At 37.2% G+C, this 14,859-nt stretch overlaps 1 protein-coding gene across 10 annotated transcripts in view; it reads left to right on the plus strand.

The window, feature by feature from the left end:
- Nucleotides 1-14,859, plus strand: part of ARL15 (ARF like GTPase 15) — a 513,713-nt gene that overhangs the window by 258,360 nt on the left and 240,494 nt on the right. The window contains exon 7 of one of the 10 annotated variants that reach the window (XM_069095283.1): nucleotides 8,947-11,977. The exons of the other annotated variants lie outside the window; for them this stretch is intronic. Coding sequence (XP_068951384.1) covers nucleotides 8,947-8,979 — 33 coding nt within the window. The 3' untranslated portion in view covers nucleotides 8,980-11,977. Of the gene's footprint in view, nucleotides 1-8,946; nucleotides 11,978-14,859 lie in introns of those variants that run through there. 10 annotated transcript variants of the gene reach the window in all.

Raw genomic sequence — 14,859 nt, forward strand, 5'->3', positions numbered from 1 at the left:
ATCATAATTTGGAAGTCACTCTTTCAATTCTGTATTTGGTTAAAATTTAGTAAGTAAATAACTTATTCAGGAGATACAATTATTTTGAAGTCAGTGTGTGTACAACATGCTGTTTCTTTAGTTCTTAGACTCTCCCCTCCCCTTTTTTTTCCCTGGCAAAAGAAAACTGAGACAGTCAGAACACATTCCATAGCTTACAAAGTTAATAAAACATTTGTCCAGTTAAATTAATTTGAAAATAGGCACATAGTTAACGTTGGTAAGGTGCTTTGAAGATAAAAAGCACAATAAGTGTTGGTTATTATAATTATGATAATTATTATCATTATTATTATTACATAGTGTCTGCTTGAAAATATCCTTGGTTACTCTGGGATGGTTGAGACTAATGAGAGAGGTTAATCTGCTGGAGTTTATCCAGAACTAAGGGTCTGAGACACAGTGGGCTCAAGTTTTCATCTAGGGAATCTGTTGTGTTGAGTGCTTTTATTTTTTCTTTAAGACTGTGAAGAGTGAGCTTCCTAATGAACTTTCAACTGAAGTATCAGGATTCTTTTTTAATCACTCAGATACTTTGTTTGATAGTTCTACCAAAAGTGAATTGGATACAAAAAGAAACTATTTCACAATTTAAAAGATTTAAACAACATAGAAATTGTAACTTCCAAATGTTTCCAAACCTTTTTCAACCCATTTAGGGAAATGTAAAATCTTAATTAAAATTTAAAGAGACCAATTCAAATGTTAAGAAATGACAAAACCTGTTACTACAGCTGATTCTGTGAATCACCCTGGAAATAAAAAAGAAAGATCTGAAGTTAGGCTAAGAAATCTTTTAGATGAAAAAAGAAAGACATTGGGATTAAACAGGTGTCTTTTAAAGAACGAAATGTTTTATAAGTTATTGTAAATATTGGCACCCCAAGGCACAGAGGTAAAGAAAATGTTCAAGTTATACTTGAACCAGTAAGGGCCCAGTAGTCTGCTCCCAACTTGGCAATCAGTAAGACATCAGTGACAGGTCTGAAGAAGACATTCCCCAAAATTATTGCAAACAAAGTTAACACAGGATCTCCTGGGAATAAAAAAGAGAAAAGGTGCCTGGAGCCAATGAATTACAATTGACAACCTAAAGGCAGTTGAAGAACCAATTGCTCCAGTGATTGCAAAGCTATTCATAATGTGCAGCAGACAGAGAGAAGCAGCAGAAACAATACCTCAGTTCCACAATATTGCTCCATGAGAATAGAGAAAGAGAACCTAGAGAGCTACTGACCCTGAGACCAATTTCCAGGCAGCTGCACAAACTGTATCCTGTAATTAAAGGTTCTAACCAGAAATCACAGCAATGCCAGACTCCTACAAGTCCAGCTAACTAGTTTTTTTTTTGTTTGTTTTTTACAATAAAGAAAACACCCTTAAAGTTTAAAAAAAAAAATCACTCAGAAGGTAGGTATGAAAACTGTCCTGTGTTTTTTACAGTGACCTTGGAGGGGGAAAAAGTCTGTTGGTTAGCACAAAAGTTGAAAGCTAATAATTTTAATGTTTTAGAAGACCAAAATTTTAAGGAATGACTGCTACTTTTGTTTTTGAATGAAAGAAAACTGATAATCAGGAACAAACCTTTTCTGCTTGTCTACCTTCTAATTTTTAATCACTTAAAGATTTTTCTATGATAGCAGTGAAAGAATGAATACATACAGGTATAAGTACACTAATGTCTTTTAGGGATCTTTGTGTGAGATCATTGCTTTGAGCTGCATAATGCAATCCTCCACCCCATAGTTAAAGATTTAGCTGATCTTGAGTCATTCTAACCCCATAGATCTATCACTTGGTGACCCACTCCAGATTTAGCTTGGCATGTCCTCAAATAGCAAACACACACGCTATTATTGGACATATACTCATAGACAAGTTACCTTGGTTAGCTGGTATACCTCTTGTTTGGCATTCAAGAATCTAGCATCATGTTAGTCAACAATTAGATACCGCTGGGGCGGCCAGGTAGCACAGCGAGTAAGAGCACTGGCTCCAGTGTTGGGATGATATGTGGATCAAATCCGGGCTCAAATACTTATTACCCACCCAGAAACACCTGGCCGTGTAACCTTAAGCAAGTTACTTAACCCCAATTGCTTAAAAAAAACCCAAACAATTAGATACTACAGAAATATTTTATTGGAGGGGTGCTTATTACAGGACTCTACTGTAGTTTGTTTGAATTTGAGCAATAATCAAACAATCTATTATAGAGTCTTTTAATTCAAACTCTACTGCAGAGAGGACAACTCCAATGGCATGGCCATGTTGTTTGAATGCCAAATGTAAGCTTGCCAAAAAGACTATTTTATGGAGAACTCACACAGAGTAAGTGCTTACAAGGTGGTCAGAAAAAGTAATACAGGGACACTCTCCAGGTTTTTCTTAAGAACTCTAATTGATTGTGTGACACGGGAGACACTAGCACAGGACCATTCAGCATGGTGTGCCCTCATCAGACAAGGTGCTGTACTTTAGGAGCAAAGCAGAATTGAAGTAGATCAAAAGAAATGCGAGATGTATAAATAGAGAATCTACCCCAAATTTTCACGTGGAACATTTGTGCCCAACCTGTGGTAGAGCATTCCAAGCACATGTTGGTTTGATCAACCACAGTTGGACCCAGTGTGATTTGACTCTAACATAGTGATGTCATTTTGGTCCTCCTTGAGAATGAAGGACAACAACCAGCCATTATAGATGCCCCTGAAGCATTTCCAGCATTCCAGTACACATAGAGTACTTCAAGCATCTGAAATCATTATCTGTCATCATCTATCATTAGCCTATCATTGCCTAGCATTAAAAAAAGATGTCTCATAATAATATATGCATGTCTAAATAACTTATATAGGCCTATGTTGTTTTGGTTAATTGTTTTCAGACATATCCAACTTTTCCTGACCCCATTTGGGGTTTTCTTGGCAAAGATACTAGGGTGATTTGCCATTTCCTTCTCCACCTCATCAATAGATGAGGAAGCTGAGGCAAGCAGCATTAAGCGACTTGCCCAGGGTCACATGGCTAGTAAGTGTCTGAGGGCACATTTGAATTCAGGAAGATGAGTCTTCCTGACTCCAGGTCCCAATACTCTACCTACCACACCCCATAGCTGCCCCACATAAGACTATAGGTAGATACTATAGAGATACCAAGGTCAGTGTTATTTATAAATATAGATAGAGGTATGTAATGTCATGATAGTGAGCAAATGTTTGTTACTTGATGAATATGGTGGTTCAGTAGTTAAGAATGAAGACCGAATAATATTCCTCAAGTCATAGATTCTTGATTGCTTCATTCATTATAAGGATTAGTGGCTGTACACTATAGTTGATAGGGAGTCACTACAGTCAGGAAGACATGAATTTCAAGTCCAAGCTCTTGATGTGTATCGGCTATGTGACCTAAGCCCAGGAATCTACAGAGGGTGGGGGTTGTGGCCTTCCTCTAAGGGGTATATAATTACCCAGGCAGAGGGAGTGAGAGATGAACTCTTCGCTTTCTTTGAAGTAGCTGTGTTGTCTTGGGATGTATTTCCAGTCCAACCACACCTATCCTGATCACCCAGCAATCCCATACTTTTCCCCCTCCTTGTGTTGGTAGCCATTCTTTCCACTTCAGAACCTTGCTTTCATCTCTTAGGGTGATTATAACCTAACCACTACTGGGATACCTCAACAGGTGTCATCTGCTTGGTCCCTTAGTATACCCACTCCCTGTACTTGAGACCATCTTGTAGGTGTGACAGGCACCAAGGCATTGACTAGTGAGGAAAAGTGTTACCAGAAGGTCACTTTTCACTTTGGATGAAACAGAGTCCTACAACCCCGCTAAGTTAACATATACACATTATGAGTGCTCATAATTTGTTCTATGAATAACTTGTTGGCCACTTCCCATTACAATTCACTTAACTTCTTAATGACCCCAGGATACTTTCCTAAGTGGCAGATCAGTATCTATTCTACACTGGTAGGAATTTTCTCACTGGAGAACCAGTGAGATCTCAGGTCTGCACAGCCCTGCCAACCCCAGATTAAAAACAAAAGCATTATTTTTTTTTTGGAGCTTTATAGTTAATGCTTGACCAATTGTCTCTGTAGGAACAATATATAGTCAACAAGTAAGACTGGATCTGTTTTCTGAATGTATTTTAGAAAATCTAATCTCTTTTGACTTAGAAGCCTTTGATACTCAGTGTTGCCAATCCCACAAAAAAAAAAAGCAATTTTTTGAGCTAGAGATCCTCAGGCACACTCTTTTCTCCATGATTCCCCTGACCTCCCCCATTTTACAACTGTGGAAATCATACTAGGCAAAATTTAAAAAGAGAAGAATTTGAGATGCTTTTCCTAGTATTTTACATTTAGAATCCAACATCTGTTAAGTGCCTAAATTCAGAGATAGGAAGTACCATCAGGTTGGTTAGGTCTAACATTTTCACACCACACCTGATTCATCTTTATCAAGTTGTTTTAAAGTTGGTGCTCTGTGATACTATCACTGTTTGGAGGTTAAATGATTCAATATTATGACTCAGACAAAGGAAAAATGAATTCTAGCTTTAAAATTTTATTTCATTGGTGCGTCCAGGTGGCACAGTGAGTAAGAGCGCTGGCCCCAGTGTCAGGAGACCGGGGATCGGTTCCAGCCTCCGATACTTGGCACCCATACAAAATAACTGGCTGTGTAACCTTGAGCAAGTTACTTAACCCTAATCGCTTAAAAAAAAATTATTTCATTTAAGTTCACATCATTTGAGGCTTTGAAGGATATATTTGTATCTCACTTTAGAATAATTATATAGGCTATATTACTTAGCCAAATAAGAAAAATGTAGAATTTGTTATGTTATTTAATGTCAGACTATAATAATGCCTAATCATGATTTCAAGGTGAAATAAGTTTTTACTGAAAAGAGCCAGAGCGGAAAATCTAGGTAACTTGTGTATACTTTGAACAAAGAAAATAGAGACAGGGAGGCTAGGTGAAACAGTGAGTGGAGCACCAGCTTTGGAGTCAGGAGGACCTGAGTTGAAATCTGGCCTCAGGAACTTAACACCTACTTACTAGCCCTGTGACCTTGGGCAAGTCACTTAACCCTAATTGCCCTGCCTTCCCACCTGCAAAAAAAAAAAATAGGGAAACACTGAAATAAAAAGAATAATTTGATGGACAATTCTTTGGAGAACAGCTGGTTGAATAATTACAATTGTTGGTTACACTCTAAGGTAAGTATTCTGTCACTATGATGTTGTGTATTTTGTAGCATAGAAGCTTGACTGGCCATTAGAGAGGTCTTGGAAAACGGTTTAAAAAACAAAAATCAAAATCTTGAAATGATGTATATCTATTTTGTATGATGATATTAAGGCTAGGGAATAGGGACTGAACCCTTGATCTTCATAGGTATAGCAAGCTCCCAACGAGGAACTTCCTTGTTAGTGTTGGTCAGTCTTCTCTACAACTCACATAGTCTGAAGTAGCTGCTGTCTGGGGCAGTGGTAACAACCTCAGAGAGAAGTGGGACCCCACTAATTTGCACATAATTGGATCCCTGCCTACAGCACATAAGACTTAGTTTAAGAACACTGAAAGGTTCTATCTCATAGGATTGAGAAGATCAAATAAAGTTAAAATATGTGCATAAGTGTCAAATATTGCAAAGTGTACAGGTACAGATGAAGAAGTTCATTCCAGGCTGGAAGGATATTTGTGAAGATGCAGAGAGGTGGAAATGGACTTTCAAATTTGGAAAATGACTTATTAGATTTTCTATTCTGGCTGGCTAGGTTAAACAGTCAAGATTAACTAAAAGGATGTAATGTGAGATAAGGTTAAAAAGCTGTATGAAAAGATAAGTGATTTTTTTTTTAGGAAGGTTATTTTTAGAAGCTCTGTAGAGAAGGAAGGAATTGGAAGTAGAGAGACCAATTAGAAAAGAATAACCCTGGGGCGGCTAGGTGGTGCAGAGAATAGAGCACCCACCTTGGAGTCAGGAGGACCTGAGTTCAAATCCAGCCTCAGACACTTAACACAAAAACTAGCTGTGTGACCTTGGACTTAACCCCAATTGCCCTCCAAAAAGCAAAAAAAAAAAAAAAAAAAAAGAAAGAAAGAAAACAATAACCCAAGGAAGAAGTGAAAGGCATGTAAATTGGAGCAGTGATTATGTGAATGGACAGTAGGGCTGCAGTTTAAGAGATGTGGAGGTAAATTAATAGAATTTGTCAATTGTTTGGAAGGGAGGGGCAGAGAGTTGAGGTAAAGGAAAGAGCAAAATTTGACACCAGGTTTACTAAACCTATGTGATTGAGCAGATGGTGTTATCTGAAATAGAAATAAGAAATTTTGGAGGAAGAGAGAATTTCCAAGTGAGGAATAGGAGTTCTTTTGGGGACATGTTGAATTTGAGATGTTTGTGGGACATCTTTGTAAAGTTATCTAGCAAATGGAGTCATGTCATGGAGTTTGAGAGAACCATCCGATCCCACACATATCTATCAGGTTCTTATCAGTTTCCAGAGAAAAATTATAATCTTATCTATCCAGTAAAGAAAGGCTTAGTAAATGAAAATGTGTGTTGTCCCTGTATATTTAAGTATCAAGCCCAAAACTGAGAAGGTTACCCTATCTCTCTTAACTAAGTTCCACATGGCTGAACCACACCAGAGATATGTCATCTATTCATGATTTTGTAAAAGGTATCAATAAAACTTGTGCCATGTGGTTAAGATTTTCACATACCAAACTGGTAAGTTTCTGTATGCCAGAAACTTTCCTCTGGGATCCGGTCCTGTCACTGGTGCACAGTTTATTTGTTGAATTACTATTTATTTTTAAAAGGAGATAGGAGATTGAAAACACACCCAGCCTCTTAAAAAAAAATATTTTCCCTTGCCAGCTTGCCTCATTGCCCGAAATTCCCACTGGAGGCCTTATCATTGAGTAAAGGCATTGAAGCCCCTTGTTGAAAATGTGATGGAGTAATAAAATAGTGGCAGTTTATGCCATTATCAGTCTTGGGTAGTGTATCTTAATTAGTCTCTCCATCTTAGTCTGCTGGCAATATCCAGAGAAGATAAACAGAGGAATAGATAAATTATAATTGGGAGGTGTGTGAAAAAAAACCAGAGAATGGAATGCTGGGCAAGTGTTGATGGCTATCCTAATGGGGTACAATAAATACTGGGGGGAATGAAGGCTGGCAGTGACCCGGGCCTTAGTGAAAGGGGTCCTGAAAACAAACTTCCCACTTCAGAAAGCTAATCTTCTATCTTCTAATTTGTAAAACAAATAATATTTTGATCAATAAGTACACCCTGCATCATTGGCAGTATTGTACCTGACAGCGTGTCCTCTGCTATATAGGGTTGGTGATGAATAGTATTCTTTTCTGTGATTTTGAACTGTGCTGTAGAGTATCATTAGCTACAAAGCAATTTACTATAAGAATATTCTAGTAGGTGACTCTTTAAAGGAGTTGTCACTGCAGTATGATTGTTCTTTGCTGTATAGTTTGAAATAGATGATGTGTGAGTCATATGGAGTAGAGATACTCTTGGAGGTAGTGCAGGAAAAATTTATTTACTCAACAGATAATCTTAGTAGTTGTGTATTGATGTACATTGAAGTAAAGAGAAATACTAATTTGGAGTGGGAATGGGGTGTGGTGTATTAGATTGGCAAATGTATAGAGCAAATAAAGAATCTGTTGTACTAGGGGCCAGAATTATTGGTCAGCTTTGAAGTCCTCAGTTTGAAGTGAACTGAAACTAACTTTATTTTCAACATAAAAGTTTAAAAATATAAGCAGAATCTAACTTACAGATACTTGACATGGGTACAAATCACATATTAACACATGAGTGTTCTCAGAGCCATGGAAGGCTCCACAGGAGCTCCTGATCCCACTGGTGCATATGGAGTCCCTGAGTCTTTGTAATCTTATCCCCTGGCTTCCAGGCCAGGGTCCCTTTGTGTATCCCCCTTTCCCTTTGGCACTCATTCCTCTATTATTGGGAGACCACTGGAAGCTCAGAAACTCAGAAATGCCTTCAAAAATCAGAATCTGACTGGGCTCCCCAATCCAAATACCATTTGGCAGGAATTGTCCCCTAAAATCCTAGAGCACCTAGAGTTGCCACCATAGACACATCAAATCCCCACAGTAAAGAGTAGCTGTTGAATGCCTCCTCTTTTGGCTGGATAAAGTTCACCCATTCTCTGGTGCTTCGTTGCCTACTTATTTCAGTAATTAAGGTTCCTTTAATAAAGACTTGGGGGCTCTTGCCTTCATGGCTACAGGATCTTTAAGTCCTCCAGATGAGTGATTCTGAAGCCTCCCTTGATAGATTATTAGACTTTGGGGTGAGGTGGAAGTGAATGAAAGTTCTGCCAACAGTTGTAGAAACTCCCATGGGAGTTTCAGTTACCACTACATGAAAACTCAAGTCATTGGAGAAGATAAAAGTTGTGTGTGTGTATAATAAAAGAAATTTTTCTTTGACGGTATTAAGTGAGCTGGGTTTTTTTGTTTTGGTTTTGGAGGAAGGAAAAGGGAGAAAAGGCAAATAGTGCACACAAACAATGCAGTATTTGTTAATAATCACAGAGAGGAGTAGATACTTCCCATAACTTTCAATTTTTGTTATATTTAATTATAAGCAAATTAATAGCTCATAAAATATTTACATCTGCTTTTCCCAAAAGCTATGGAAAACCCCATTAAATTATTTATTTTCCTTTGTGCAAATTGGACCATGTTTGACATTCTAGGTAGTTTGTGGATTTTTTCCCACATTAATTTCTAAACATTTCTATGTTAATATGTAGGTTTCAAAGTTTTCTTTAGCTATTAACGGAAACATTTTTTTTTTTATTTTACTATTTTACAAACAGGTTTTGTCTTTCCGATTCAAAATGAAAGAATGAGGCATGGATTGAAAAAAGGGTACCACCACTACCTGCTTCCTTCATTGCTCTTATGGATTCTGAGAATTTCTTCTTTAACGTGTCACTAGGACAGATTCTCATGACATGATTGACAGCCTTGCTGTTTTCTTTTTCTGAAGGCCCAGTCAGTCACTGGAATTATCTCAGAGTGTTCTGTGTAACCATAATACTTATTTTCAGATTTAAATAAAATCTCCTTGAGAATTAAAGGTAGATTTCTTTGTATTATTGTTGTACTCCTTTCTGAATGCTTTTTAGAGACAGAGTCCTCTTCAAGATTAGATTTCCAGGAGTACAGTTTCTTCATGTGAGTTTTAGGAATTAGTTGCAATCTCGTATTTAATACCCCCAAATATCTGATCAAATCAAATTGCTTAATTAAAAAAAAGAAAAAACGAAACCTGTGCATTAGTAGCGGAAAACTGCATAGCACCTTTGTATTCCATATAATAAATCAGAAGTCTGTATCTGTGTGTGTTTTTTAACAAAAACGAATGTGTGATTTTTTTTTTCTCCTCCACTATTCTCAGTTTCTTTTGATCATTGATCTGGGTGACCCCACGCTCAGGGTTTTTTTTTTCTTCATTTGACATGGACAGAGTTTTGAAGTATAGCTCTCCTTTGGGAACCCTGGGCAGTTCCACTTGACTAACCTGTGATCTAATGAGCAGTAATGCAGGGTTACAGTGACCATTTTGTTTGCTTTGAGGGAGGATGGCTAGACAGAGAGTGGGAGAGAGGCTGTGTCTGTGGAGAAAAAGAGATGCAGGGTGATCGAACAGTGTGAAAAAGACTTGTTAGCCCACATTAGTTTGCCTGATTTACTTCACAACAGGTCAGGAAAGGCCAACAGCAGGGCTGTCATTAAATTGCAAAGTTGAAGATCCCAGTATTTGAAAGCTTTCAGGTCCCTGAAAGCTATTAATTCAAAAGTTGGGTGTAATTCATGTTTGAATTACTGCACATGCAATAAACCCTGACTTTCCTTCCATCTTCAAGATTAATATGAAATAAGTATATAATCATTGATAGAAAGAAAAAAAAAAGTCCTGCAACTTTTAGACATATTTTCATGGTTGAGTGTTTTACAATGAGCTTCGGTGTGAAAGAGAGGCCAAACACTAACAAGGCCGTGGCGCATCCTTTATACACTGTGTGCTCCCCTTAATGGTGTTCCCGTGCTTCTCATTTTGAAATGCATTAAATGTGTGGATTTGTCCATTCACATCATGTGTAACGATATGCATCTTGAGGCTGACGTGAGTACAGCAGGCATAGGTTGGTGAGTCATTTTTTGTTTGGTTTTGTTTTTTGCAATGCTGTGCTGCTTATCGATTTCCAAAGGCGAGGACACTAATCCCTGCACTCAAGTATAGTTTTAGTTTCTCCCCAAATTCTACCCTGTGGTTCATGCTGTAGCTTCTCCTTATTTTCTGTTCATCATTATAAAGTGAGAGAGGCTGCTCGCCGTAGATTTTTTCTGTTTGTACACAAGAGATAGTACCTAATTTTTTATAAAATGTTGCTAAATTTAGGTCCCACATACAAGCGATCCTCTTGCATATTTTCTCAAGATGGGCATGATTATATACATGGCCATTGCATTTCTTAATTTACAAAATAATGGTGGTCATACCACTGCACTGATTTGATCATCATTTCTATAAGACTAGATATTCAAAGTCACCTTTCGTTGAGATTAAGGAATATTATAATAGTACATTGCTAGCTTTTCATTCCTTTTCAAAAGTCATCAAGTATCTTTAAAATCTGTAATTTGATTATAAAAGGAGGTCAATGCAATAACAGCAGTAATCTTAGTATTAAGAAGAATTTGGAGTTGTTTATGGTGACAGACAGTATTTAGTTTAGGGCCACTGTTCACATCACAAAATGGTCATTTAACACAGACCTCCATGAGATAAGTCACTCCCATGTATAATTTTCATATTGTTAGGACCCTGGGCATTGGGCATGATTGTTTTAATTAGGATGACCTTTGCCCTCTTCAGTCAGGTGATGGAGACATTTTAAGCATAGTACAAAATCTTGTGTTCAAGCTCAAATCTAGGACTTATTAAAGTGGTTAATATAAACAATAAAACCAGTTATGTGTAGGGACTACTCTATTTGCAAATAAGACTTAGCTCTTGGAAAATCGGCAAATGGCACTTAGCCATGTCCTGAGAAGATAGGCCTTTCAAAACAATAAGCTCACTTTTAAAAATAGCCACCACTTTTAGTTTGGTTCCAAAATAATCAAATTAATTAATGAAATGACTTAATGAACAGACTTTCAACAGTTGAATTAATAAAATACTTATTTCAGATCTTAATATACTTTTATTTATGTGACTTTTAAGAATCACAGTAACTGATTTGTCTCCATGGACCATAAATGAAGCAGCTATCTTTTCTCTTTGTTCAGATAGGTTGTATCTTCTGGCTTTGCAGATGGACCCATTTGGGACTCATTTGTAAGTGTCCTTGGTGTATGGATGGAACCAAACTGAGTATGTTTTTTTATTGTGTTTAAATATTTGGGGAACATGACTAGCTGGCTTGAGGTTAGAGTTATTCACCATATAAATTGATTAAACTTAACTTAAGAAGAAATACAAAACAAGTATTATTGATTCCTAAAATAATTTCTGGTGATAGCCTAGTTTTTACTGAAGTTTTCCTAACCTTATCACCTCTCATTCTCCTTATCCAGTCTTGAAATGAACTGTAACTATTGTGAATAGAGACCTCCCTTTGCTCTTGAGAGAAGCATGCAGCCAACCTTTAAGGGAAAGGCATCCTGGATTTACTGAATAGTTTCCTCAGCTCTTCTCCACTTACTCCTTTGAATTCCCTTCCTCTCTCTTCCTCCCCTCCCCCTACCTGCCTGACAATGTCCACCACTACCACCCAGGTAGAAGGCAAAGATAGAGAGGGGTGGGGAATGAGAGTGGAATGGGGGGGGGGTGTGAGTAGCTTCCTTGTGTCCCCAAGACCCTTCCCCCCCCATCCAGAGAGATGATGATGGCTCACTGAAGGGTTGAAGAGGTTAGAAAAATTTTTTTGGCACTCTAGGATAAAAAGGTTGCTGACCCCTGATTTTAAGTCATTAACCACAGAGCAGCAGCACTGTTGCCTTGAGTAGGATCTTTCTAGTCGCCTTAGAGTTTCTGCTTCAGAGACGGTTATAACTGTTCATGCTGAAGGTGACTAATGACCTGCCAAGTTGGTAGTTTTAGAAAATGATTTTTGTTTTCATCAAAGAAGTGTGTGACTTGATTTTTCTTGGTGAATAAAACGAGCCTGAAAGATTCTGTAAGGAAGAATTATTAATACTTAAGAAATTTTTTGAGATCTCAATACTAGAATACTAGTAGCCTTAGAGAGATAGTGGTTTCAGTTTCTAAAACTACCTTAAAGGAAATATACTTTTGTCAAGGGGGGGGAGGGGAGTGAAATGCCCTAGTCTGCGCTTTGTTTTGCTTAATTAAATTTTATACTGAATTGATTTTGGCAATTCAACAGGCATTTATTAAGTTATTAGGATTCAGACTTTATTCTAGTTTCTGGGGATAAAACGACCCAAAGAAGTGCAACCTTGCCTTCAAGGAGTTTTAGCATACATTTTTACTTGGAAGCAACCATAGATACACACTTAAGTAAACACAACATAATTTTGGGGTTTGGGTAAAATGCTAACTGTTGGAATCAGGAAATGTTTTGCGTAGGAGGTGGCTCTTGAATTAAATTTAATTGCCTTTTGTGTTCAGGTTCATGAAGTATATATATCAGTTAATTAAATTTTTGTGCTAAATTAAATTTTAATTGGAAATTACCATATTTTCTCTAAGGAATAAAATCTTTACTATTGTTAGATTCAAATTTGATTATTGGGAATTTGGGGGGCAATAGGGCAGGGTTTTTTCCTCTGCTTCAAGAAACTTCAAGAAAAGGAAGAATCCTTTAATGAACTAGGGAAACATGGCAATTTGCTAGGAGATCTAAATCAAAAGCATATAAGGCCAGTTGTGGTAAAAGTCAGAAATTTGGTGAATCTCAAGATTAACTAGTGTGACATTTACGAAGGCAGGTGGTAAATGTCAAAAAATATATCTCCTCACCTTATGTGGCAGACATTCACTGAATATCCAGAACAACAAAGTCTCTTGGGTAATCATTTGAAATGTCTTTCATCTGTTTCACTAATTGTTTCATAGACAGAAACCTTGGTATAACTCTTTGGTTTGGACCAAGTTAAAAAAAAAAGTCTCTGCTTGTGTTGGGGTAGGTAGGAATTCATATCTCATAACTGCATTTATAGCAAACTAAACATTTTAAAAGAATATATTCTAAATATCTCCCAAAGAAGGAAATCCTTTTAATATTGTACTTCTAATAGAAAAGAAGGAGGAGGCAGTAGATCAATGCATCAACCTTGTCTTTTTTTTTTTCCTCTTTCCTCACACAAATGGGGATTAGATGGCAAAACCTGAATAAGAATGGGAAAGGCTGGACTGAACAGCTCACCAGAAAAAAGGGAGACTAGACCAATATAGAAAAATTTGTTTTGCATTCTTAGAAATCCTGATATGATGATGGTTTTTTCAAAAGTTTCCTTGCATATAGTTGATTTCTCAAATACAGTATTTCTTAAGTATTTAAGTGATTGAATTAATGATTTGACAAGATCCAGCATATAGCAGTAGTGTAGGCAGACTTTGACTTTGTCTCCTCATCTCTCTGACCTTTACACCTCTCTTTCTAAACCCTCTTCTATTCCCTCTGCACAATGTAACCAATGCCTTCATGCTATCCTCTGACTATCCACATTTTTCTATCATAACCAGATCTTAGATGCTAAGATTACCTTGCTGCCCCTCAGTTCTAATCATCACCCCCCACCAAACTCTTCCCTCCCCCCCCCCCAATAAAATGAGGCATTCCTCATCTCAGCTTACCTGGCAGTTTGGGTCAGCCCTGAATCAAACAAGTCTATAAGTGCTATTTTTTTTGACATTATGTGCTTACATTGGGTCTCTGTGTCACATTTTTGTAATTCTTGCAATATTTCAGAGTTTTTCATTATTGTTATAATACTTTTTGTGGTGATCAGTGATCTTAGATGTTGCTCTTGTAAAATTGTTTAAGGGTGCCACCAACCACTCCCATGTATGTTGGTGAACTTAATCAATAAATGTCATATGTGTTCTGACTGCTCCATGGACTAGCTATTCCAAGTCTCTCTTTCCCTCTCCTCAGGCTTTTTTATTGCCTGAGAGACAATAATATTAAAATTAGGTCAATTCATAGCATTGCATAGACCACTGTCTCTTAACTGTTCAAGTGAGAGTAAATTGGCAAATTTCATTGTTGTCTTATTTTTTTTTTTTTGCTTTTTGGAGGGCAATTGGGGTTGAGTGACTTGCCCAAAGTCACATAGCTAGTAAGTGTGTCAAGTGTATGAAGCCAGATTTGAACTCAGGTCCTCCTGACTCTAGGGCCAGTGCTCTATTCACTGCTCCACTAGCCACCCCATCATTGTTGTCTTATTTTAAGAAGTTGCCACAGTTACCCCAAACTTCAGTAACCACCAGCCATCCTGATTAATCAGCAGATACAAACATGGAGGTGAAGGCCTATATGTTGATTAGCACTTTTAGCAATAAATATTTTTAATTAAGGCTATGTACATTTTTTCCCATACATAATACACTTAATAGACTATAGCATAGTGTAAATTTAACTTTTATATGTACTAAGAAACAAAACCAATTTGTGATTCTTTTTATTGTGATATTTATTTTTTTGCCAGTGTCCAGAACCAAATCCACACTATCTTTGCTTTATGCCTGTAGT

The sequence above is a fragment of the Petaurus breviceps genome, unplaced genomic scaffold (assembly GCF_028583685.1).
Source record: "Petaurus breviceps papuanus isolate PSGF00001 unplaced genomic scaffold, PetGlider_PUasm1.0 226, whole genome shotgun sequence".
Classification (NCBI taxonomy): Eukaryota; Metazoa; Chordata; class Mammalia; order Diprotodontia; family Petauridae; genus Petaurus; species Petaurus breviceps.